The following is a 27,301-nucleotide window of genomic DNA, read 5'->3' on the forward strand; positions in this document are numbered from 1 at the left end:
ACTCTTTCTGAGATTCTTTCATAGATTTGTACCAGATTTTTTTCTGGTGTTCTTTCAGGTATTCCTCGCAGAATTTGTTTAGGAATTCCTATTAGGATATACCCTGGATCCGTTAAGAAATGCATTCAGTTTTTTCGTGATTCCTTCATTGGTTCTTCCCGGGTTACTACTGGAACATTATTTTATTATTTTTTCACAAGGGTTTTCTCTCGGCATTTTTTAGACATTTCTTTTGGCAAGAGATACCTTCTAAGATTTCTCCTGGGTTTCCTCCAGAGATTTCTCCTATGATTACTACAACTTTTTTTTGGGATTCCTGCATGGAATCTTCCAAAGGTTCTTTCAGAGGATTTTCATGACATCACTCCCGGGATTATTTCAGGTATTTATCTTGGATGAGGTATCAGGTATCAGAATGTCGGCTTCAGAGGCACGTTATCCTCCATTTGGGAAATTTGTGCCATCGCTATTAATACGAGCCTATTCATCATTTACCCGAGTGAAGGGAGGAATAAGGTAAGGAAGGTAAGGAAATATGAATGTTATAATCGCATAAGCGTATCACAACGGGTTCGAAAAGCGCCCTGAAAAGGGCACAGAAAAAACGCTCAAAGCGTAAAGTATGCATGGAAAAATACTGAGCTGGAACATCAGAATCTAAGTGTGTACCTAGTAAGTGTAATAACTGGACAAAAAAACGGTTGGGAACCCCTGCGACGAAGACGCAAGACCACAACGGTGGCCAACACAGCCAAGCAAGCTGCTCCATTGACGGCTAAGGGATGAAAGCCTGGAACTTGTTCCGTCCATGAAGTTGCTCGCCTGCTCTCAGACATTTTGATGTTTTGATTACATATTCCCCCCATCTAATCATCATCGCCGGTCGTGCGTGCGTGCGACTTCTCCCCCGCAGGAGTATAGTCGGTCGTCCTAATAAAATACCAAATTTGGGATGTTCTTCACGAATCTGCCCTTGTTGGAAGATGAGTGTTCGCCGTATCCATCCAGTACTAGTACTGCTTACATCGAACTCGACACGCATATAAGCTCACCACGTCATCCTCCGATGTGTATCAGAACAGAGGAGATAGTGACTTCGGTACATGTTTGCACGCGCTGTTATAGTCCTTCTCGGTAATAACAGTTAGCCCTACGATGCGAGTCACACCGAAACAATATTTGCTCTTCGGTCCGGGGCGTGGAAACATACGACCGTGGCCAAATTTATCGGGCTAACTAGATCCAGCGGCAAGCGGTAAGCATAGGTCTAGGTACTCTAGACCTAGTCCATTCCGAGAATGGGTAGAGTGAAGTCAAATCATCCTCAGTGCTCTTGGCATTTATGGATTTTCGAGCAGAGAGAAGGCTGATGATGATGATGCTCATCGATTAGGATTCATTAATTCAATCGACGCTTCCTGGCTGCCACTGTGCTGGTATAGAATGAAGCTTCGCGGGGAAATTTCGAAAGGGTTCCTGAACTATATATAGGTATATCAGCTAATACAACGTGCACTACTTTTTGAGACCTCGATTGTTGTGTAGGTGTTTTTGATTCTCTGTTACTTTTTTCCTCCTCATGTGTCTCCAACGGATTTTGGGCCGCTGAAACTGAATCCGGGCTTAGATTTACTCCAGCACGTTACATTTTTGAGCTGTACCTCTATTTATAGGGTAAATATACTGTTTATACGTAGTTGAATTCTGTCGCACCCTAATACCAAATTAGCATAGGTTCCACATAAGAGAATTTCTCTCAGTATCTCTTGTCTCCCGATCAACCTACATCTCATTAGATGTAGGTTCAAGCTATACATTGTAATGCAATATAGTCAGTTATCTCGCAATCGACCGTGCGCGCAGACCGTCGTCGGGTTCTACCGCGACTGTGTTTAGAAGAACCAATAAATTCAATTCGGTTGTACCGGCCCAGTTTTTATTAGTACACAATAAAGTGCTTTTAATTCCTTAATCGCGGGTCGAGTTCAGTGCCATATCCGAAATCCGGTTCCAGTGTGATCCCGTGAGAACATTTTTTGGTCCTTCGAACCGGATATCGGGGACTTAGTGACGTGCAAAAGTGACCGAAACCCAGTGACCTATGGACTGCGAACAGTCATCAAACCATATGGACTGAACATTGACCTGGTGAAGAGGGTCCAGTGCATGTGAACGAGGTTCAGTGACCTGCATGGGAAGAGCAGTGAACCCTAGCGATCCAGTGTTTAGTGCGACGGTGACCGCTGTTAGCAGTTTGGAAGACCCAGCCGAGCAATTGTTCCCGTTTGGCTGCGACGACGCCGGCTTTGCGGCAATTCGATCGAGAGGACGACGACGACGACGACAATAACGCCGAGGCTGCTGAAACCGGGGAAGTACACTTTTTGCATGTTCTGTCTAATTGTGGTGGCTTGCATGGTACGCTACCGAATATTGCATGTGGTGTTTGAAAGGCAATAAAGTCGATTGGAGCCTATGCGAGTTTGTTTTTGAGTGGGATCGAGCCCCTGCAGTTAATGCAATTATCCCCCCGGGTGGGTCGGTTGGTCTTGGAAATATTGGCATTTTCGTCGTCACTTTGGTTGTTGTCTGCTTTGGTTTGTTCGCCCGCTGCTGTCAATAACGGTCGTCTGTCTGCTATTTCGCGAGGTCGCGCGGGACGTCGAGTCGATTGTGGGTGTTTTTTTGAAAAATCAGTGCACAGTGGAAGTGATTAATTACCGGTGGCAGTGCAGTGTGTGATAACTTTATTATTCAGTGCAGTGGTGAATCTGTGATCAGTGACCATGACGAACGATCTTCGTGAGCTGGAGAAGCAGGATCGCAACATCCGGAAGACGTTGGAAGGGATGCAGTATTTCGTCGAGCATTACAGCCCTGACCTAGTCGATCAAGTGGCGATTCGTCTTCAGCGATTGGAGGAAGTTTTTCAGGAGTTCCATGCGGTTCGTCGAAAGATAGAGCTGTTAACAGAAGATGTGTTCTCCGAAGACGAAGAAGAAGTCGACCAGAAGGAATCCAAGGAGCAGCGCAAGGCTCGTCTCGTTGGACGTATTCAAGAGAAGGAAGAAGAGAACGTGAAGATCATGATGAAGATCGAGAACGTCTACTACAGAATCAAGGCTGCCCTCACCCGATTGCTACCCAAATCGACCCCCGTTGCTGCGGTGTCCGGTGGTCAACCCATACCAGCAGCAGCTCCAGCTGTTTCGAGAGTGAAGCTCCCAGAAATCCGACTGCCGAGCTTCGGTGGGCAGCTGAGAGAGTGGGTCACATTCCGTGATACGTTCCGTAGCTTGATTCACAACAACCAACAGTTGTCAGCTATGGACAAATTCACATACCTGCGATCGTCGTTAACCGGAGAGGCTCTCCAGGAAATCAACTCGGTGGAGATGACCGAAGCGAACTACGACGTAGCCTGGGTAGCATTGGAGCGCAGGTACGAGAACAAGAAGCTGATCGTCAAAGCCCATTTGGATTCGCTGTTCTCGGTCGAGGTGATGAAGAAGGAGAGCTATGAGTCGCTGAGCAAGCTGATCGGCGACTTTGAGAAGAACCTGTTGATGCTGGACAAGATAGGAGAGAACACGGCGAATTGGAGCACCATCCTGGTGTACATGATCTGCTCGCGATTAGATCCGGCCACTCTCAGACAATGGGAGGCACACCACAAATCAAATACGGTTCCGACGTACGCGAACTTGATCCAGTTCCTTCGTGAGCACTGTTCTGTACTCCAGTCAATTGCGCCGAGTAATTCCATTCCTCTCCAAGAAAAGCGGTCGAAGGTTGGCGTGAGCAATGCTGCAGTTCAGTCGTGGAACAAGTGCCTCTTCTGTGGAGAATCGTTCCATTCAGCGTTCCGTTGCTTCAAGTTCCTGAAGATGAAGGTTCCAGAACGTCTCGACGTGGCTCGGCGGAGTAAAGTTTGCCTGAACTGTCTAACTGCTGGACATTATGCGAAGTCGTGCACGAAGGGCTGCTGTCATCACTGCCAGCAGAAACATCATTCCCTGTTGCACACTGATTCAAGCCAGCAGTCATCCCCACCTGTCAAATCCTCCGTCCCGTCGCAGAAGAAACCTCCATCGTCAAACCAGCAGCAACACCATACACAACCACACACCAGTAGCCATTCCACACCAACCCAGATCATTACACCGTCCACAAGCGCTCTCCCTGTTACTCACTCGCCAAACACTCAACCACTGCACACCACAAATCAGACATGCACAAGCCAGAACTCCGTTTCCCTCTCAGTGAGCAACCGTACCGGAGATGTCCTTCTCTCCACTGCCGTGGTCTCTGTCAAGGATCAGTACGGTGCGACACGACTAGCCAGAGCTTTGCTAGACTCGTGCTCGCAGTTCTGTTTTATGACCACCAATTTCAGTCAAAAACTGAAACTTCGCGGATTTCCCGATCACTTGACTGTTCAAGGAATCGGAGGTTCCAATTCAGTATCCCGTAGACGAGTAAACGCTCGGATCCTTCCCCGGTCCGGTGATATTTCGTCCTACAACGAGGACATGTCGTTCTATATTCTCCCGGAGTTGACAGCCACTCTGCCAGTCCAAAAAGTCAGCGTCGGTCAATGGAAGCCGCCATCCAGCATCGTGTTGGCCGACCCACAGTTCTGTGAGCCCGAGCAGATCGACATCATCATCGGTGCCGAGTATTTCTACGATCTTCTCACCGAAGGACGAAGCAAGATTAGCGAGGAGGGACCAACTCTGCAGAATACTGTCTTCGGTTGGATTGTTTCAGGACGCATTCCTGATCAACCAGTGAGTCCAACGCAAGCAGTTTCGTTTTCGTGCACGCTAGCGGACATCCAGGACCAGCTAGCACGCTTCTGGGAGTTGGAGTCCTGCAAGTCCAGTAGCATCCAGTCGGTAGAAGAATCAACGTGCGAGACCATCTTCGACGAGACAACAACTCGGGATAGCAGTGGCAGATTCATGGTGTCGTTGCCGAAGAAGGAGTTCGTCATGCAGCAGCTTGGCGAATGTGAAACGATTGCCACTAAACGTTTCTTAGCCTTGGAACGACGACTAGAAGCCAACCCCGAGCTGAAGACTCAGTACCATCAGTTCATCCGAGAATATGAGCAGCTTGGCCATATGAAGCAGGTGGACAGCGAAGATCCAGACTTTCCCATCTACTTCCTTCCGCATCACGCAGTGTTGAAGCCAGACAGTACCACGACGAAACTGCGGGTAGTATTCGACGCATCCTGCAAAACGTCCACAGGAGTCTCGTTAAACGATGCCCTGATGGTCGGACCCGTCGTTCAGGATGACTTGCTGGCGATTCAACTGCGTTTCCGTCTCCACCGAATAGCCGTCGTCGCAGACGTGGAGAAAATGTATCGGATGATCCTCGTCTATCCGTCAGATCAACGGCTCCAGTGCATTCTGTGGAGGGATACTCCGAACGAACCTATCCGCACGTTTCAGTTAGCCACAGTAACGTATGGGACAGCATGTGCTCCGTACTTGGCGACCAAGTGTCTGCAACGGCTGGCAGAACTTGAGGCCGAGAGATATCCTATGGCGGCGAAGGCAATGAAGGAGGATTACTATGTCGACGATATGCTGAGCGGAGCCGATAGCATTGAAGCTGCTACGCAGTTAACCAGCGAAATGCTCGAGCTTGCTTCCTCTGGTGGTTTCACTTTGCGAAAATGGAACTCCAATTCCAGCGCACTCCTGGATCAGTTACCAGAGAATCTCGTCGACCGCCGGCCGGAGCTTGAGCTGGATACTGCGAGCACTCCAGTGAAGACACTCGGGCTGCTCTGGGACACCACTTCAGACAGTTTTCTCTTCCGTTCACCTGTGTGGAACTCAGAGGCACCCATCACCAAGCGAATTGTGCTTGCGGACACAGCTCGTTTATTCGATCCCATCGGCCTGGTGGGACCTGTCATCGTCGCAGCGAAGATATTCGTTCAAGACCTGTGGAAGCAGAAGTGCGACTGGGACGAACCGTTACCCGAAGCATTCCAGAATTTTTGGATCGAGTATAGGAGAAATCTCTCCGCCCTTTCGTCGTTATCGATTCCTCGGTGGGTGGCGTTCAGTACTGATCTGGCTTCCGTTCAGGTTCATGGCTTCTGCGATGCTTCTAACAAGGCGTATGGAGCATGCCTCTACCTCCGCAGTACTACCTTCGGCGGTTCCGTAGAAGTGCGCCTCATCACAGCCAAGTCCAAGGTCGCACCACTCGAAGATCTGAAGCGGAAGAAAAGGGTTCAGACCACTCCCCGGCTGGAACTCTCCGGAGCATTGCTGCTCAGTCACCTATACGAAAAGTTCGTCGCCAGCACAGCAATTCAGCACACCGCCTTCTTTTGGACCGATTCGACGATCGTGATGTACTGGCTCTCGTCGCTGCCGTCACGGTGGCAGATGTTTGTTGCGAATCGTGTGTCGGAGATCCAACACGCCACGAAAGGATGCCCGTGGAACCACGTAGCCGGTGAAGAAAATCCCGCCGACATCATCTCTCGGGGAATGACACCAGCTCAGCTGCAATACGAAAGGCTGTGGTTCGAGGGACCGCTGTGGCTTCGTCAGGACGCGAGCATCTGGCCGTCCAAGGCTCCAGAAGAGGAAATCGATCCTGCCATACTGGAAGAGAAGAAGGTCGTTGCGCTCCCAGTGACGGCTGAGTCCGTTAGCGAAATATTCAGTCTCCGTTCATCGCTGTTCAGTTTAGTCAGGTTGGTCGCTGGCATCCGCCGGTTCGTGCACAACACACAGCACAGACAGGACAGACGCACAGGATTTCTGACGTTCCCCGAACACGAGCAGGCCTTGACATTCCTGGTCCAGCTGGCGCAACAAGAAGCTTTTCCAGCTGAGATAGCAGCGTTGAACAAGAACAATCCAGTCAGTCCATCGTCTTCGATAAGCAGGTTGAATCCAGTTCTCGTCAGTGGAATCCTCTGTGTGGGAGGCCGACTAGCCAAGGCGCCAGTGTCAGCGAGTCGGAAACATCCGATGATTTTGAGCCACCATCATCCACTGGCAAGGTTGGTCCTGCACTACTACCACTGCAAGCACTTCCATTCCGGATTGCAGCTTCTCGTGTCCACCGTTCGTGAGCGTTTCTGGATCACGCGCATCAGGAGTCTTGCCAACTCTGTGTTACACGAATGCGTTCGTTGCTTCCGAACCAGGCCGAAGGTGCTAGACCAGCTTATGGCCGATCTTCCGTCGGAACGAGTCTCTCCGGCACCTCCATTCCTTAGAGTAGGCGTGGATTATTGCGGACCGTTCTGGATCAAGTATCCTGTTCGTCGCGCGACTTCCACGAAGCATTACGTCGCCATTTTCATCTGCCTCGTTACGAAGGCAGTCCATCTCGAGTTGGCTAGCGATCTCACTAGCGAAGCCTTCCTTGCCGCCTTCAAAAGGTTCGTGGCTCGCAGAGGAAAACCGATCCTGGTCATGTGCGACAACGCCACAAACTTCGTGGGAGCCAAGCGCCAACTGGATGAATTACGGCAGCTGTTCATCGACCAAATGTTCCAGGAGTCCGTCGTCCATGGAGCGATCGAGGACGGCATAGAATTCCGCTTCATTCCAGCAAGATCTCCCAACTTCGGTGGTCTTTGGGAGGCCGCCGTGAAGTCCTTCAAGGGTCATTTCAAGCGTACCATCGGCGACCGTGTGCTGCAGTACGACGAGATGATCACCGTGTTGCCACAAGTTGAAGCGATCCTCAACTCCCGACCCCTCACGCCGGTCAGTAATGATCCGTCGGACTTCGAAGCGTTGACGCCAGGTCACTTCTAGGTTCAGCGACCGTTGACAGCAGTTCCAGAGCCATCTCTAGAAGATCTGCAGCGGAATCGACTGTCCATGTGGCAGCAAGCGCAAGACTACGTTCAGCAAATCTGGACCAAGTGGTCCACTCAGTATCTGTCCGATCTCCATAATCGGACCAAATGGACCCGGAAACGGGACAACATCTCTGTTGGGACTCTAGTCCTACTCAAAGAAGAGAAGCTTCCGCCACTAAGGTGGAAATTGGGCCGCGTCATTCAGATCCACCCCGGATCAGATGGCAACATACGCGTTGTTACTGTGAAGGCCCAGGACGGCGAGTATCAGAGGGCCATTTCGAAAATTTGCGTCCTTCCGATCCGCGACAACCTGGAGTCTGAGCAGATCTAATCTGCATTCTGTTCGTCAATTCTACTGCTTTTTTGAACTGCCAACTCGTTCCAAATTCCTGCCTACCGGAGCCACTTGAGGTCTACAATATCAGTATCCCATTCGTCACCTGTTGGTCATTCAGTGGCCAGCCACAATCGTATCGTTCTGCATGTGTGAAGTCCACGGTGCCGTCCTGTCCGTCATTTTGAAGCGTTCCCGATTATGTCGCCATTTCCATTTGCCAAGGTAGCAGAGGCGTTGCATCCATGCGTTCGTGGTGAAGGAGTATCCATGGCACCTCTCGATCCGCCGGCGACCGCATCATCGGCTCGTCATTGTAGAATGCGTCTGCATCGTCCGCCCTACTGAAGCTACACCATTGTGCGACCGGGACATCGTCGGTGCTTTGGCACCCGCGGAGGCCAGGAGGCCTCCGCTCCAGGCAAGTCATTTTATGCTTGGGTTATATAGGTGAAAAAGCACCCTCTCATTTTCCAGATAGTTTTTCCGTTTGCTTGCCTGTGGACCGTGGACTCCATCATCTGTTATTCCGTCAACCTGGACACCGCTCGGCGTATCGACGTTCGATCAGGGATCCGGGACATCGTTGGTGCTTCGGCGCCCGCGGAGGCCAGGAGGCCTCCGCTTCCAGGGAAGTCTATTTTGGTTTGGGTTATATAGATGAAAAAGCACCCTCTCATCTTTCAGGATAGCCTTCCCATCGTAGATCCGCGGCATCCGGCCGTGGGACAATCGAATTTCCGTCCGTGGGATTGCCGGCGATCCGTCTGTGGGACAACCGTCCAGCGGATTCGTGTTCGGTCATCCGTGTCAACCAACCACAACCGTGGTAGTCAGTCATCCCGTCCCTCAAGTGCATCCGTGTTGGCAGAACCGTAGAAGAAGCGCAGCAGTGTTCAGCAGTAGAGCAGTCGTCGGACTCCCGAAGTCATCGTCATCGAGCGACAGTCGTCGGTTTCGTACCGCCGGCGTCATCGTGTAGCACAGTAGCAGCAGTCAGTGTAGCATAAGATTTAGTTTAAGCAATACTATTTGAAATCGCTTAGATTCCAAGGTGGGCGGTATGTTTATACGTAGTTGAATTCTGTCGCACCCTAATACCAAATTAGCATAGGTTCCACATAAGAGAATTTCTCTCAGTATCTCTTGTCTCCCGATCAACCTACATCTCATTAGATGTAGGTTCAAGCTATACATTGTAATGCAATATAGTCAGTTATCTCGCAATCGACCGTGCGCGCAGACCGTCGTCGGGTTCTACCGCGACTGTGTTTAGAAGAACCAATAAATTCAATTCGGTTGTACCGGCCCAGTTTTTATTAGTACACAATAAAGTGCTTTTAATTCCTTAATCGCGGGTCGAGTTCAGTGCCATATCCGAAATCCGGTTCCAGTGTGATCCCGTGAGAACATATACGATTTTGGGCTTTTTTGACTGCAAACCATTAAGCATGCATATATTCTTTTAAGCAATAAAAATGTAAATTGGCCAATTAACATGTACATTAACGACTTATATAAAATATTTCGTTTTACAAAAACGAATTTCATAGTTTTAAGCGAAGCGCTAGAATTGAACCCTTAAAAGAGGTTCTAAGCGGACCAGAACAACGAAAAACAAATACAAATGTTTTTCATCTTCCAAAAGACTGAAAGCACAATAACTCAAACGATGGTTTTCTGTTCTATTTTTCCTGGAGTCTAGTCTACAGAGATTATCTTTCGTAAATCTGGTGGATCATTCATAGACCTTCACGAACACTTCATAACCGCAAAAATCTGTATTCCTCTAGTGCTAGGTTTATTTAAAGAATTTATTTAGCTGTGATAATTTGGATTTCATCTAAATTGTACCCTATTCGCTTTTCATGCTTTTCAAAACTTGAAACCAGACCAGTCATTTCCATCACAGCTAATCGACCCGAACCGGATGAGTTAGCTGATCTGATTTCATCCGCAAATCAATTCTGTAATTGGCAAATGAAAGGATAAATGATAAATACTCCCATCGTTCGCTTTTTAAGTTTTCAATCTTTTCCATCCATCCATCCATCAAACACTTACACAAAAAAAGAAACCCTCGTAACCGCGGCGCCACGGCATCGGAGTCCAGACCGGGTCGGAAAGCCCGGATAGCTTGTTAAAGAAAAATGCTCGCGAAACCGACAGATTGGGTTCCTTCGTCAAAAACCTGGCGAACGACAAAAAGCATGACTTGTTGCTCGCTTTACTGCACCGCTTCCTTCCTTCTCATATTGTTGGGGTTGATCTTTTCCTGTCCATGACGGGTCGGGATTCGGTTTCTTTTAAGTTTTGAAATTATTGAACGGTTAGTATTAGGTTGGGGAAAACATTTTTTTTATCCTTTGTAACCAAAACGAAAGATAGAAAAAAAAAACAAGTTATAGAATTAAAAATCAGACCTACAGCTTGTTTCGCTGCCCGGGTAGAGCTTAATGGCAAAAGAATGGCAAATTTTACCATTAAAACAGAATGTTTGAATGGCAAAATGTGTTATTTGTTTGTTTGAAATAAGAGTTAAAATAACAAAAATAATAACAAAATTTTGGTAGCAGAAAAACTCTAAAATAACTTATTTTGCCATTGTAATAACAAAGTAATGGTAAAGCATGACGATTTAATTGAAGAACAAAATAAGTTATTATTGAGATATTGATAACAAAATAAGCCCCAAATTAACTGTTATCGGTGAATAACAAAATATGACATTCTTGAGTTATTGATAACAGGATAAGAACAAATTTAGCTGTTTATGTGGCGATCAAAATAATGGTAGGTTTAGTTGTTCAAATTCTATTTTAAAATAATGGTAGATTCAGTTATTATTTCAAAGTAGCAGAAGAAAGGTAAAATGAGCTATTTCTATTAATTGTTTGAGTTCTAAATTAACATAAATTGATGTGCATCAAATCGAAGACGGCTAATAACAAGACAGCCAGCTCCCACCCTGTTGCAGGCGACATGGTTGAAACGCCCTCAACGATTCACAGGAACATTAAAACATGATTGTGTGCGTGTACATGTAAATACGTACACGGAAATGGTAGCATCGCATGCACACTCATTCATGATGTTGTTCCCTGAAGTCGTTTGTGGCGCTAGTGTGCTTGTAGCTCCCAAGGTATATGGAGCAAGAGGGTAGATGTCTGTCTTGTTATTAGCCGTCTTCGATCAAATAGAATCTATTGCGAATCAAACACACAGCTGAGAATCCGGATTTGTTTACTTTTGCGAGATACGTCGAATTGAAAAGTTATGCTTGAAATATACAATATAATAGTTAATGGTATATTAAGAGTAAAATATGTTATGGTGCCTAATGTTTATAAATAATTTCTCACAATATCAAAATAATGGCAAATTTAGCTAGGAATGTAAATTATGTTATTGTTTTGATATTTTATACAATTCATTATAAAATATGCTTAATTGCAAATTTTACCATGATAGTAATTTTTGTTATTGATGTGTTATTTAGCATTATTCATGAATACCATATCAATGACAAGATTTGCTATGATTGTATATTTTGCTATTGATTTGCCATTTTAAGTTTTTCATAATAACAGAAGAATGGCAAAACGAGATATAATGGCAAAACCAGTTATTATTTTGTCCTTTGTTTGCCATTAGCCTCTACCCGGGTGGCCGCTATGAATGAATTACTAGAGATAACAAAGTATTAACCTTCATCCAGCCAACGTTCATTTTCCACATTCGGAAGAGCACAAAAATGGTCATAACTTTTTTGTTTTTCGATGGATTTTGATGAAATTTTCACAACTTCCCGAAAAACTCTTCTAGTTTATTATGCCGGGGACACGGGTGCCTGGTCCACATGGTTCCGGAGTTATTCCGGATTGTCTTGGGGTACCAAAATTGGCTACATACTTTGCGCAACGTATATCTCAAGATCCCGATGAGGTAGAAGTATAGTGTCTTCGGCGAATTTGTTTCAGAAAATTCTCGGATAATGTCCTGGAGAAACTCCTGGAAAAATTCCCGGAGAAATTCCTAAAGAAATTCTTGGAGGAATTCCTTTTTTGAAGGTTTTTTCCTAGCTAGCGTGTTAAGTCAACCCGCATAGTTGTGAACAAAAAGCGTAGTATCTCACATGTTATCCGCAACCACTTGCGACTATTCCTGAACAATATGGCTTGATACCCATCATCACCCATACGATATCATCACCAATATTCAACCGATTTTGATGAAATTTGTATGGTATTAGCTATACATAATACACTATACATTCGGAACCAGAAATTCGTTCCGAGATCCCTACGAGAATAAATCTGACATTCCCTCAGAATTTTTGCTGCAATAACACTTCGAAGGTGTGTGCACACTATTGTGTCAGTCCAATTTACGGTGCAGTCAGCAATATAAAAAAAAACTTTGATTGTATCGACTAGCGATGGGCAATTTTGAATCGATGTTCGCAACATCGATGTTTTTGTTCCGATTAATCGATTGTTGAAGCCCCGCAAAATCGATCAAATTGATTTTCTTCATTCAATTTTTCTAGCGATTCAAAAATTTATATTTTTCATATAATTTTCAGAATGTGCTGTCCCACCCTTTTACACATTTTCAAGTAAGAATCGTGAAATGTTCAATGTGCAGTGTCAAATTTCAATATTGAGTTTATTTACATCCGTTGAAGTTGTATTCCATATGACAAACGTATTACAGCTTCCGCTCGTTAACTGGACTGAGCTCTCGGGGTCGGAGGCAATTGTTTTTTTTTTTTTTTTTTTTTTTTTTTTTTTTTTTTTTTTTTTTTTTTTTTTTTTTTTTTTTTGCCTTTCTCACTAAGTGTACTGGAAAGGCTATATGTTCACTCCAAAAATGACTTTTTGATAGAAGGCCCGGAGGGTCGAGTCACATATACCAATCGACTCAGCTCGACGAATTGAGGTGATGTCTGTGTGTGTGTATGTATGTGTGTGTGTGTGTATGTGTGTGTGTGAGTATGTGTGTGTACAAAAAAAATTAAATCACTATTTGGCAGTAAACCTCAACCGATTTTAATGACCGACGGTTCATTCGACGCGGAATCTGGTCCCATTGTTTCCTATTGAAAATGGTTCGGATCGGTCCAGCCGTTCCGGAGTTATGGCCATTTAGGTGTTCCGGACCGGTACCCCAGGAAGGGGCCAGATATGAAATTGTTACAAACCCATGCATGCGACCCATCAAACCGCGGCATTTGCTATTATCTGATGAACGGTAATCAGGAAAATAGTCTCAGACCATATCTGAACCGGAAGTGTTGCGGAACCGGTTCTGGGTGTCCCACCGGAAGTGGCCAAATATAAAATTGAACATAACCCATTCATGCGACACATCAAACACCGGCATTTTCGGTAACCTGATGAACGGTTAACAGGAAAATTGTATCAGACCATATCTGAACCGGAAGTGTTCCGGAACCGGTTCCGGATGTCCAGCCGGAAGTGACCAAATATAAAAGAGAACCAAACCCATGCATGCGACACATCAAACAGTGCCATTTTCGATAACCTGATGAACGTTTAGCAGAAAAACACTATCAGACCATATTTGAACAGGTAGTGTTCCGGAACCGCTTCCGGGGGTCCGACGGAAGTGGCCAAATATAAATGTGAACCAAACCCATGCATACGACACATCAAATCACGGCTTTTCCTATAACCTGATGGCCGGTTATTAAGGAAGTAGGCTCAGACCACATTGTGGACTGCCGGTTGTATTCCGGAACCAGTTCCGGGTGTCTCCCCGGAAATGGCCTTATATAAAAGTGAAACAAACCCATGCATGCGGCACATCAAACAGCGGCTTTTTCGATAACCTGATGAACGGTTAGCATGAAAATAGTCCTAGACCATACCTGACCCGGTCTAGTTCCGAAACCGTTTTCGGGTGTTCCACCGGAAATGGCCTAATATAAAAGAGAGCTAATCCCATGCAAGCGATACAACAGATAACGGGTTTTCCGATAACCTGATGACTGGTTATCAAGGAAGTAGGCTAAGACCACATTAGGAACTGCTGGTAGTGCCGGAATTAATTCCGGGTGTCCCTCCGAAAGCGGCCAAATATAAAATTGAACCAAACCTATGCATAGGACACAGCAAAGCGCGGCCTTTTTTTTTCGTTCAGACTATACAGGGTGTTAGGTTTGTGAATGCAAACTTTTTAAAGTTGTTTGTTTGTTTATTACCAGGGATTTTAACCTTTTATGGGTCATTCATCCCGTAACTTTTTAAGGTGTAATAGAAAATCATAAATGGTGAAAACAAAATTTATACACGTATGGTCAAATCTCAACCGTTAACTAGTAATTGAACTTTATATGTTTTAGACTTTGCTTGCCTCAAACTGGCTATAACTTGAAAATGGGCGAGTTTAACGCAGCTTTTGAACCCTCATTCGAAAGATTATTAAATTTTCTACCAAAACTGATCTTTGAATCTATTGGTTTAGTTAAATAACTTAGTTTTCTAAAGCAAATAAGCTGAAAAGTAGTGTTTGTTTTTGTAAATTATCTTTGAATAATGCGTAATGAATTTGAATTTTCTCTTAGGCAAATTTGTGGTCCCTATCCCGTTCTACAATTCGTTCTTTGACATCAAACGTCTAGTACCTCTCGTGTTCTTGTAATTCCGAATTCAACATTGTATATCAGATCATGAATTTGCAACTGTAAAGGTAAGCACGCTTTTGCACAGTGTGCCGCTGGAGCTAGTGCACGCTGGTATCAGCGGCGTCATGGTCGCTTTTTTTCCGCAGTCAAGTTCGTAGATTGTGAACAATCCTCGGTACCTCGTACGTAATTTATTTTTAGTCCTTTTCCTGTCAGATCGGTGTAACACGCTAAATATAACTAACACGAAAAGCAATTTACACGTAAAAAATACACGGTTATGCATATTATTGGGTACCGGACCGAACACACAAAATTTAATGGTTTTCTTTGGTTCATCGAGGTCTTGAAATTAGTCTATGCTGATCTCGTTTTGCACCGCGCACACAGTCTTGATCATATGCTGAACCACTGCTGCTGTGGTTATGACATAAAAACACAACGCCGCCGATGTGCGGTGTAAGAATATAAAGGTTTACACCAGGGCTGCCCAACGTACGGCCCGCGGGCCGCATCCGTCCCGCGAGGACATTTTGTGCGGCCCGCGGCACGATTGGATAAAAATGATAGAATTTAGCCCGAGATATTATTATTCTGAATATTTTCCTTTTTCAATGGAAATGTATTTTAATATTTTTAAAAAATAAAATGACTTTTTAGAGTATATTTTGTAAATTTTTTAAAAGATTTAAAAAATATGCAAGCATTTGGTTTGAGTGTCCTACAGAATTGAAGTAAAAGATTTTTAACAATAGAATAATGTGTAATGTGAAAATTCGCTTGATAAGATTGTAAAACAAAATAGAAAGATTACGACGTAAACTTAATTAAGGAAAAACATGAAAAATTTAATCACTTTTTTTGAAGCTTTCAGAGATTTTTTTGTGCCATTCAATAGCTCTGTCTGGTACTACATTGAAAAAGGTTATTGAACTTCCTAAATACTTTGTCAAGCTCCAAAATTCTGCTCCAAGAAATCAAAAAACCTTTCAAATTTCATTAGAAACATCAAACTGCAAAAAAGTTCTTTTCTACTATCCAGCCATGCTCAGAAAAGATAAAAAAATATGAATTATTAACGAATTTTTATTTCTGGCCCGTCGACTGGTATGCAGTTTCACCAGTGGCCCGCGGCCGAAAAAGGTTGGGCAGGTCTGGTTTACACTCATGAACCTAACACCCTGCATTAGAGACTATCGATAGTATTCCGGAACCGGATTCGGCTGTCCCGACAGAAAGGGCCGAATCTGAATGTGAACCAAAGCCATGCATGCGACACCTCAAAGCACGGCTTTTTAGGTAACATGATGTACAGTTGACAAGAAAAAAGTCTCAGACCATATTAGTGTTCCACGGAACCGATTCCGTCTGTCACGCCGGAATATTTCAAATATAAAAGAGAATCAATACATGTGACATGTCACATGATTTATGTCACATGATTTATTCGGCAACCTAATGAACGGTTAGCAAGAAAATAGTCTCAGATCAAATTTGGGACAACAGATCCTTTCCGGGAACCGATTTTGGCTTCCCAAAATTCCCAATTTCAGCGTGACATACTTACTTAATAGATGCTCCCCGTGCAACACATCAATTCATGGTTTTTAGGCTGCCTGATAACCAGTTGACAAGAAAATAACCAGATAATATTTGAGACAACCGGTAGTGTCATGGAATCGGTTCCAGGTGTTCGTCGGAATTGGTCAAACGTAAAATGGCACCGAACTCATACATGCGGCACATCAAATAGTGGAATTATGAAAGAGAACAAAACCAATATTAGCTATAAATCAAATTGTGGCTTTTCTGATAGCCTGATAAACTTTGGGTAAGATTAAAAGTGAAGAAATGATCAAAGTCTTCATATATGCAAGAGAACAAAATCGTGACCGAAGCAATCTCATCAAATCACACGATTCCAAGTTCATGCGGTGTTTATATAATGTAGGATAAATTAACATGATATGGAACAATTATAATTTGATCGCATCAACACTGAATAAAGTTTTTCCAATCTCCTTTTGAGTCTTAAATTGCAGTGCACAAACAAGGAGGTCAAATTTTACATGAATCGTATTAAGCGTATAAGTGTTCTTAGGATCAGCTAATGTCAACGTAAAGATTGTGAGTACATATTCGACGAGAAAGGCACTACCACCACTAGGTGGATTAATATGGTTTTTTTTTTTTTTATTTGTATTAACGAGATTTTTAGCCCTAGGCTAGTTCATCTCGGGACCCACACTTTACTTCCCTTCCGAAGGAAGAACTCACATTTTTTGCGAGTTTGTCGGGAGTGGGATTCGATCCCAGGTCCTCGGCGTGATAGTCAAGTGTTCTAACCATCACACCAGGTCCGCTCCACAGGCTATTGTTATATTTTGTTTGATTTATCGATTTGCAAAATGTGAGGTTATATTTCGTATATTATTGACAGTTGACTGCTTTTTACCTGGAATTTGGCCCAGTTATCGAGCGATCAGTTAAAAAGCAGTCCAGTTTAACAGCAGTCAGTTATCGAGCGGAAGCTGTGTTTTATAGTTTTGTAAGGTTTTATCATATCGAATCGATGTGAAAACATCGATTCAAAGCTTTCGATTAAATAGGAAAATCGATTCGGCTGGTCCGATACGAATAGATTCACAAAAATCGATGTCCCAGCCTAATTTGCCCGGAACAAAGAGTATTGTATGATTGAAAAGTTGCATCATAAACGTGCTTCAGGTAGTACCCGTACGTACCTTTTAATATATCCGAGTATCTACCTAGGCACGGCTAAAAACTCGCCTATTGTTGCACACCTTATGTTATTCTTATGAGGTGTGCAATAATTGGCAAATTTTTAACCGTGCAACAATTGCAAAATTACCCTACTAATGACATTGTGAGTTCAAAATCGCTATGACATGATCGTCGTGGAGCGGTGGGAGGCTAGCTAGTGAAGCTAGTAAGCATATTGGTAAACATGGATCCTCCACCTGAAAAACTTTGCAGAAAAAAATCACTATGCCATAATTAACAAAGTAATTCGGATCAAGGAAGATAATACGAAATAACAACAGAAAGTTGCATTACTTAAAATTTTATTACTTTCATAAACAATATACAGATATACACATTTTTCAAAACACCATCAAATCCATTTCATGTTCCAAAACAAAATGTTCCAGCAGCGCTTCTGCACCTTGGAACTCCTCCGCACAGAAATGACACTTGTAGCACGTGGTCCGTCGGCCGTTAATTTCTCTCGAACCAACACTCCAGAACACATTCTCTCCGATGGCATCTTCCAACGCCGCACTCGGTTTCAGCGTCGACTCACTCTCCCCCAAAGTAACGGCGCTCTCCAAAAAATCATCGATCTCCTGGTCCAACGAAGTTTCCATCTCTGTTGATTCCAGTGGTGCCACCCCCGATATTTCCAACGGACTTGTAGGTCCAACGGTGGAGCTCATACAGCTCTGAACTGCACCGACCTTCGCCGACGAGGAACCACTACTGCAGGACTCCTCATCGTACGGCTCGGCATCGTAGTAATATGCACGTTTTACCACCTCCTCAAACGAACTGTCAGCGTCCGGATCGTTGTTTAGCTCCATTGATTTACGTTTGTTGGCGGCCGAGGTACTACTGCTAGGCTGCTGCTGTTGCTGGCGATGACGCATGAACCCAACTGCACTCATGACGACGATGAACAAAGCGAGCAAGGTGACGATCAGTGTGTTCGAGTTGATCGTGGATGGATTCGGTGGGTTCATTTAGTTCGAATGGAGGGATTTGAAATCAGTCATATAGATCACACTGTTGATGTATGAATTGTTGATGTTCCTAGATCGGTTGCATATTTTATATTTGAATCAAGGAGATAGGTAGACATGAAATGTCTTCTACCTCGTTCAAATATGTACCGATGGTATAGAGCACGGTCCAATATGGAAAGGTACCTGCTAGTATTGAGGTTTATACCTAGCATGAAATATAAATTAACCATGATCGTAACGACGGTAAAATTATTTTCAACGTACTCACACACCTAACAGTTATGGAGCTCTCCAGAAAAGAATCTCTCAATCCGGACTTTGTACATCGGCTGTCCCGCATTCAAACGGCGCAGATGTGCCGATTCTGTCTAAACGGCAGCGACAGCAGTTCGCTGATCAACATTTTGGACAACGACCACGTGCAGATGCTGATGGGCGAGTGCTACCACGGATGCTTGGGAACTCTCAACGGGAACGCATCGCGTTTTGTTTGCACCGTCTGCTACCAACGGTTGGAGCAGAGCTACGAGTTTCTTTTGATGGCCAGCCAAGTTCAGGCCCTGGTGGATACATACACTTTTCACGATGGATCGTGGCCACAGGAGGCGTCGCGGAAGGAACCTTCAAATAACAATAATAATAATAATACACGGAAGGGCGAAAAGCGGGTAGCATCCTCGGATGAAGAAGACGCGCAAAGCAAGAAAGTTCGTTTCGCAGAATCCGAGGATGATGACGACGAACGCCTCAGCGAAACTTCCAGCAAGGTTCGTGAACGATGCCCTACGCCGGGACCAGAAGTTGCGCCCGACGCTAGTGAAACCTCACTGGACACGACTCTGTCCGGAGAAATTCCTAGGACCGAGTTGGTGCAAATCAGTGAATCTTCATCCCTCGGAAGTGACTCGAGCCCGGCATCGGAAGTGAATCGTCGCAGGACTCGGATGCAAACAGCAAAAGCTAGATCGACGCTAGGCGAGGACGGATCGAAAGAGCTCTCGATGGTGCATAGTTTGTGCAAGCGGATTGAGGCGATTGGTGTGGGAAAAGTGGGTAGGGTGGTGTCAAGAGAAAAATCAAAAAAATAATTTAAAGCTTTCGGATAAATCGATAATAAAATATTAATTAAAATAAAGTTTTTCTTTCTTTTTTTTTGCCTGTCTGAATAACAGAGAATATTAGGAATACCAGTTTTTCAATTTTCGATGGTTTTGAGAAACTCCTTAAACATTTACGTTTCAGCAGCTTTACTAAGTTACGTTGATGATAATAAACAAAATGATTTAGTGCATAAGTCAATTATGCAAACCACATTTTTATTTTCATTTCTTTAGTTTCAATTTCATTCACACTTTTCCTATTACATTTACTATTCTATTATTTGTATTTTCTTTACAGGTTGGTTGCAACATAATTCCTGGTTTCTATCTGTTTAATTGACGGGGAACAATAAGGATTCTTAAGAGTCAATTCATTTTATATGGCATAATAATTTCAGGTAAAATATGAAACTCTATGGTTTGTGATGATAATAGCGAGATATTCATTTTTCCGTAATATATAAGGAGCATGTAAGCAAAAATGGATGTTTTTTTTTGATTGGATAAAAAATGTCTTTTAAAGAATCAAGTAGTTTAGCGTTTACGATTTCATGATTTCCCTAGGAATGAGCAGAGGCTCTAGAAGTGAATATGACATATGACCTACTTATGATACCCACTTGCAAATATTGTACTACCTATTTTGATCTATTTCCATGCATACAATCGATGCATTATCCTACCTATGATTTTTAGAAAGTTGCTTTGTACTTGCACGGTACAATATTTTGACGAAAACAAAAAAAAAATGATAGAGGGCTAATCAGCAGTGTAGTTACAAATAATTTACTTTTTATACTTCATTTTTTTAATTCTTACTTTATTGCTGTTTTGTCCTCTAGCGCTCTAGGTGGGTGAGGAAAGGAACATTTTGACTCAGCCTATTGGAAAATGATCGTTTCAGCTAAAAAAATATCGTGTAGTAAAATTTGAAGTCTGTATCTCAACGCTAAGTGCTCTCAAGAGGTCTAAAGTACTGAAACATTGCATGGGACTAAAAAAAATATGAACGACACGACGAAAAAATATGCTTTTCTACTAAAACCGTTAATTTTAGGACCCTAAAGTGCCAACAATGAAATAAGCCAAGGTTTTGACCATGACATGCATTTTTGTATGAATATCTGCTTTAAAATAACATGGTTGAAAAAATTCCGATTCTTCTAGCAGTTCTTTCGCTTGGCAGTCTTCTAATTCATTTAGTAATGCTAGTACTATACAGTTATACTTCAGAGGCATTGAAATATGTTTTTATTTCTATACAGAACTATTTATTTTAACTTTTTTTTTTATTCTTCAATCACTTAACCTAATTTACAGCTCTTTTGTCTACTAGGGCACTGCGTGAGCGATTCCAATTGGAAGCTGTACATGCACTTTGTACAGCGCCTAAATGTATTCTATTTCTAATTGTACTACATCGAACTGGTGGCCATTGCGCTGCTTTCACTTTTTACCCTATCATGGTAGAATGATGAGCTCAGGATGTTGATGTGTTGGTTCTTCCTGTTGCCAGTCCGATTGGGGGTTCATGATGGGTTGCCGTTCGCCGATGTCCAAGTATCCGGGTCCATTTGGGGCTCAGAAGAGGGTCAGTGTCAGCTGCTCTCAGGGGGAAAGAGCAACTGACGAAAGTGCCGGGGCTGGGATCGAACCCATGACCAATTCCATTTTGATGTTTAACCAAACGAAAATCTTGTGCTTAATTTTCTCGCAACATTTTATGCAATAATTTAAACAGTTCCAACAAAAAATCTGTGCCATATTTTCGATCGCCATCGTTTTTCCTTATCGGGACAAATTTTTGTAACATTTCTTTGAATTTCACTAATAAAATACTTTTAAGGTCAATTACCTTGCTTACACGTCATAAACTAAATGGTCTTGGGGTATATGCTCGTAATATATTCACGAAATTACAAAAAATCTATTATGGTATGTGGGGGCAAGATGGGTCAGGGGGCAAGATGGGTCAGTACCGTTTTCAATCGCACAATATATGTTTTGAATCTTTCAATAATTTTCCCAGATGAACGACTGGGATACACAAAAAAGTGGTATATTGTTTTGAAAATTCTAAACGTTCCTCTCACAGAAAAAAATAAAATAGTTTTTCGTTATACTCCTTATGATATACATTCCACATAACGACGTGTATTGTGTAGACGGGGCAAGATGGGTCACCCTAATTTTTCGGTATGTTTGCATAGTTTTTGAAAATGTTTTATTTTTCATGGAAAGGCTATTCTGTGACCTACATTATCGAAGCGATGAGAGCACTGAAAATTTGAGAACATATTTTTTAAATTTTCCTTCAAAAAATATAGGTTTTCAAAGTCCGTTTATGGCTACCCGAACAAAAATCTTCTAGTTCTGAGAATAATCTACCGATATGTATCAACACTTTCTTCATGTAATCTGTACGTGTATGAAGCTTAGATGTATAGAGAAAAACTAGAAGATATAGTATTTTTTGTTGGAGGAAAATCGAGTTTTCTATTAGCTGACCCATCTTGCCCCCGTTAAAATGAGGTGGGGCAAGATGCGTCATGTTTTGAAAATTGTTTGTCAAGAAGCAGGTTTCAAACTTTATTACCTTTTTATACTCTTATATCATAGCTGACTAGTGTATCTGAGAATCGTGGTAGAATACAGAGAAATGCGATTTATATTTAGAAAGTTATAGTGATCCATTTCTTAGGTGACCCATCCTGCCCCCACTTACCATATAAATTAATTTTTCGTTTACCTCGGCTAAACGAATGTCTAGGCAAAAAATGACATTTGAATGGTTTTACCAGCGGCCTCATGGTCACGTTTTTTTTCCGCAAACAAGTTCGCAGATTGTGAACAATCCTCGGTACCCACTTACGTAATTTATGTTTAGTCCCTTACTGTCAGAGCGGTCAGATAGTATATGGTTTTAACCTCGTTTTAGTTTCAGTGTGTATGTAAGTGTGATTTCACAAAATAATACTAGATACACTATCACTGCAATAAAAAAGTTTTATCATAAAATCTTTTGTATGAGTTTTTCGACACTTTTTTGAAAATTGTTGGGCCTCGGCTAAACGAATGTCTATAACTTTAATAAAGCTCCATTGGTAAAATTTTGAGCCATATCAGGTAAGTTTTCTGAAAGTTACAGAGCTTCTAATAAAGCTTGACAAAATTTCAATACTCAATATCTCAAAGAATATTGGTGAAAAATTTTTTTTTTTCAAGAAACTTTAACACATGAATATTTAATATGGAATCTTGTTAAGGATAATTTTTTCACTGGAAGAATCCCTGAAGGGCTTTCTAAAATCACGAGAGGAACTCCTGGTGCAATTTGTGGAAGTGTTCCCGGAGCGATACCTGGGAAAGTTCTTGCAGAAATTTCTGCAGGAATGTCTGGAGGAATTTAAGAAGCAGACCGTAGAGGAATCCCAGGAGGAATTCCTGAAGAAATTCCTAGAGGAATTCTTAGGGGAATCCCTAGAGAAATTTTTGAAAGACTACCTGTAGGGTTTCCTGGAGGAATCTCTAGAGAATTCTGGAGGAAATCACTGGATCAATTTCTGGAGGCACTCCTAGAGGAATTTCGGGATGAATTCCTGGAGAAATCCTTAGAGGCATTTCGTAAAGAATTCTGAATGAATCCATGAAGCAACTATTGGAGGAATCTCTGAAAGAATCCTTGGAGGAATCCCAGGAGGAATTTCTTGAGAAATCCCTGAGGAATTTCTGAAAGTATCCTGGAGGAATTTTAGGAAATCTCTAAAGGAATTCCTGGAAGAATTCCTGTAGGGATCCCTGGATAAATTCCTGGAAGATTCCTTAAAGAAATCCGGGAGGAAATCCTGGAGAAATTTCTGAATTAATCTTTCTATGAATTCTTTGAGAAACTTCTGGAGGAATCCTCTGAGGAATTTCTGGATTGATCCCTGGAGGGATCGCTGAAGGAATTCTTCAAAAATTCCCTGGAGGAATTCCTGAAGCAATTGCTGGAGGAAATCCTGGACGAACTTCTGGACAAATTCCTGGCGGAATCCCTTCAAGAATTTGAAGCGGAGACCCTGGAGCAATTCCTGTAGAAATCCCTAGAGGAATGCTTGGAGTAGTTTTCTGGAGGAATCTCTGGAGAAATTCTTGAATGAATTCATGAAGAATTCCAGAAGGAATTACTGTACGAATTTCAGAGTGAATTCTTGGAGGAATTCCTTAAACAATTCCTGAAGATACCCTTTCCTGAAGAAATTCCTGGGGTAATTCTTGAAGAACTTTTGGGAGGAACTCCTGGAGGAGCCCTGGAGAAATTTAAGGATGAAATTCTGGAGGAATGACTAGAGAAATCCCTTGTGGAATTTCAGAGGAAATTCCTAGAGAAACTCTTAGAGGAACTTCTAGAAGAATGCCTGTAGGAATATCTAGAGGAATGTATAGAAGAAATTAGGAATCCCTTGCGGAATTCCTGGAGGAATCTCTGGAGGAAATCTTGGAGATTTAGATTCTTGGAGGGAGGGTGTCTAAATAAATTCCGGGACGAATTTCAGGAGTAATTGCTGTGGGAATTTCTGGAGGAATTCCTGGAAGAATTCCTTTATCAATTCCTGGAGGGATTTCTGAAGGATTCCTTGGAGGAATTTCTGGGGTAATTCGTCGATGAATTCTCGGAGAAATTCGTGGAGGAGTCACTGGAGGATGTCCTGATGGAATGTCTGGAGACAAGCCTAGAGAAATCCCTGAAGGAATTCCTGGAGGAATTCTTGGAGGAATGCCCGGAGGTATTCCTAGAGGAATCCCTACATTCATTCTTGGAAGAATCCTTAGACTAATTCTTGGAGAAATCCCTGGAGGAATTCCTATAAGAATCCCTGAAGGAATAATCCCTGAGGGAATTCCTTTAAGATTCACTGGACCAATTCCAAGAGAAATCCTTTGAGGAACCCCTGATGATGTTCTTGGAGGAATTTCAAAAACTTCTTGAGGAATCTTCATTGCACATCCTGGAGGAATTTTTTGAGGTATCCCTGCAAGAATTCCCAGAGGAATTCTTGGAAGAATTCTTAAATTTGCACAGGAATTCCTAGAGTTATTATTGGCGGAATCCCTGGAAGAGTTCATGAGGGAATCCCGAGATAATTTTCTGAAGAATTCACAGGAGGAGGAACTGAGAAAATCACAGGAAGAATTCTTGTAGATATCCTGAAGGATTTCTAAGAAGAGTTCACGAAGGAACTCCTTTAGGCATAGCAGTCCCTTACGAACCCCTGGACGAATAGCTGAAGAAACCTTAGAAGATATGCCGAAAGCAATCCGAAGAGGAATTTTCAAGCGAATCCCGATACGGTTCCTGGAATAAGTCCTGGATTAATTCCTGGTGGGGTTCTTGGAAGAAATCCAGGAGGAATTTCTGAAGAAATCCCAAGGAGAGTTCCTAGGGGAATCCTTGGAAGACTTTTTAAAATAATTCCTGAAGTGGTTCCTGAGAAAAATACTGAAGGAATTTTTGAGTGAATCTCTGGAGAAATTCTTGAAGGAATACTTGGAGGAATTTCTGAAAGAACTCCTTGCGATATCCTGGAAGCAATACCATGAGAAATTCTTAAGGAGAGCTTTCTTAAAGAAGAATTTCTGTAGGAATACCTGAAAAAAAGGGATGTCTGCAGTAATTTCTAGACGAATTATAAAAGGAATTTTTGAATGGACTCCTAAAGAATTTTTTGTACAAAATTTTTAAGAAATTCCTGAATTAATTTTTCAAAAATTTCTGGTATAATTTTCTGAAAAAAAAAATATCATGGAATAATTGGAGCAATCTCTAGTTGAAATACATAGAGGAATCAGTGAATAAATATAGAATACCTGCAGAATAACATAAAAGGATCTCTGATAATGAAATTCCTGAAGGAATCCTCAAAGCACTGGAACAATCACTGGAGGAACCTCTAAAGATATCTCAGGGAAAATCCCGGAAATCTCTGTAGGAATCCATGATGGAATCACTATAGCAAACTCTGGGAGAATTGCTTGCTTGAGCTTGAGCTTGCTGAGCTTGATTGACCGCCCGTAGATGCTACTCCAGTACCGCTAGACCAGCTTCACTCACACAAGGAACCAATGAGATATCTGCCGGGGACTAGCAGGCGTAGAGAGAGGAAAGAGAAAGTATAGGGAAATATACAAAGTAGGAGGAACGAGACAGGCCAGGGATTGAACCCAGGACATTCTGCATATGAATCAGAAGCGGTAGCCACTAGTCGAAGGAAACTGTGGGAGAATTGCTGGAGAAATTCGAATATCTGTAAAAACATCTGAAGGAACCGTGCGAGAAATTTCTGAAGCATATCTTAGAACATACTCTGAAACAATCACTGTCGCAGCTCCTCAAGACGTTCATGGAAGAATGCAATTGAATTGAATACAAGTGAACATTTATGAAATTCTAGCTACTATTCTCTATAACAGCATATGGTTCTAGAAAGTCCTTCTCTTTTCCTAGCGGAACTGGTTTCGGCATATCCGGAAAATTGGGCATGTTGTTTTTGTATTCCTTGAATCAGAATCACAAAATTCAACCATTCAACCCAGCTTGTTATTAAATATAAAATTCTCTGATAAGATTTAAGTGATACTCTTGGAGTACTTGACGAAACTTCTTGTGGTTTTTGTGAAAACCAAGTTTGATAATTGTGGGTGAAATCCTTAAGATTTTTTTTTGCTGGAACTCCTAATTATTGATAATCTTGAGGTTGCACGAATTTAAAAAATAATCTGGCGGCCACGGCTTGACCGCTTTGACGCTTGCATCATATTACTGGTCAATATTAGCCTGTGCTGCCTTTGATGCTGTGTTGCTCTCTCGCACAGGAATTTTGACGTTAACTGATATCCCCGTTTACAAAAAAAATACGAAAGAGTGAGGAAGATAGCACAAACTGGTGCACAGGCTATTTGACAGGAACATAATTGGAAGTAATTAAATTAGTTTCTAACGTGCTTTCTTGTACTGGCTGCAGTGCTTGAAAAATGAAGCGTTTTTCCCCAAACGAAGCAAAACTTGCTCCTGTTTGACCAGCGTTTTTCAATCCAGAGCGGTAGCGATATGCCTTCAGAAGCAAGTGTGAGCATGAGCAATCACATTTATTACTGAGAGTGAGAAACGATGGTTCAGTTGCGTTGTAGCTCACTGAATCTTTCTCTTTGTTGGCGTATACGGCACTAGGATTACCGTCTACCCCCGTTGGTTTGAACGACACCTCATGCAAACCAACGGGGTTCATTTTTTAATTTGAACTTCTAGTAACCCTTTTTGCTGCTTTGTTTTGATTCTGCGTTCCGTTTCACCCCATTCCATTAGCAGAATGACGTTTGAACCATTTTTAGTTTGAACGATGTGCAGATTAGAGGGGGTCAAATTAAAAACGGTTCAGATTAGATGAGGTCAAACCAACGGGGGTAGACGGTAGTGCTTTCAGATAGGTGTCGCGTATTCTCTGCAAACGTCGTTAAGGCTCAAGCATCCGTCATCATTTTTCGGAAAATAAAAAGCACTTTTCTCGCTGTTAATCAAAACATCTACCATGAAAATATATTCACTGCATTCTATTC

At 42.7% G+C, this 27,301-nt stretch overlaps 2 protein-coding genes across 4 annotated transcripts in view; both read left to right on the plus strand.

Annotated features, from left to right (window-relative positions):
• The window catches only part of LOC109402508 (nitric oxide synthase), a 354,219-nt gene that overhangs the window by 39,231 nt on the left and 287,687 nt on the right, over window positions 1-27,301 (plus strand). The window lies entirely within an intron of this gene.
• On the plus strand, window positions 1,691-9,582 carry LOC134287487 (uncharacterized). Its single transcript, XM_062849366.1, has 2 exons — window positions 1,691-8,827; window positions 8,880-9,582. The coding sequence occupies exon 1, from the start codon at window positions 2,787-2,789 to the stop codon at window positions 7,806-7,808; it is 5,022 nt and encodes a 1,673-aa protein (XP_062705350.1). The 5' UTR covers window positions 1,691-2,786; the 3' UTR covers window positions 7,809-8,827; window positions 8,880-9,582.

The sequence above is a fragment of the Aedes albopictus genome, chromosome 2 (genome assembly GCF_035046485.1).
Source record: "Aedes albopictus strain Foshan chromosome 2, AalbF5, whole genome shotgun sequence".
Lineage (NCBI taxonomy): Eukaryota > Metazoa > Arthropoda > Insecta > Diptera > Culicidae > Aedes > Aedes albopictus.

What these genes read in the sequence shown, in the direction of transcription:
- LOC134287487 (XM_062849366.1), top strand. Translation starts at nt 2,787, where the DNA reads ATGACGAACGATCTTCGTGAGCTGGAGAAGCAGGATCGCAACATCCGG.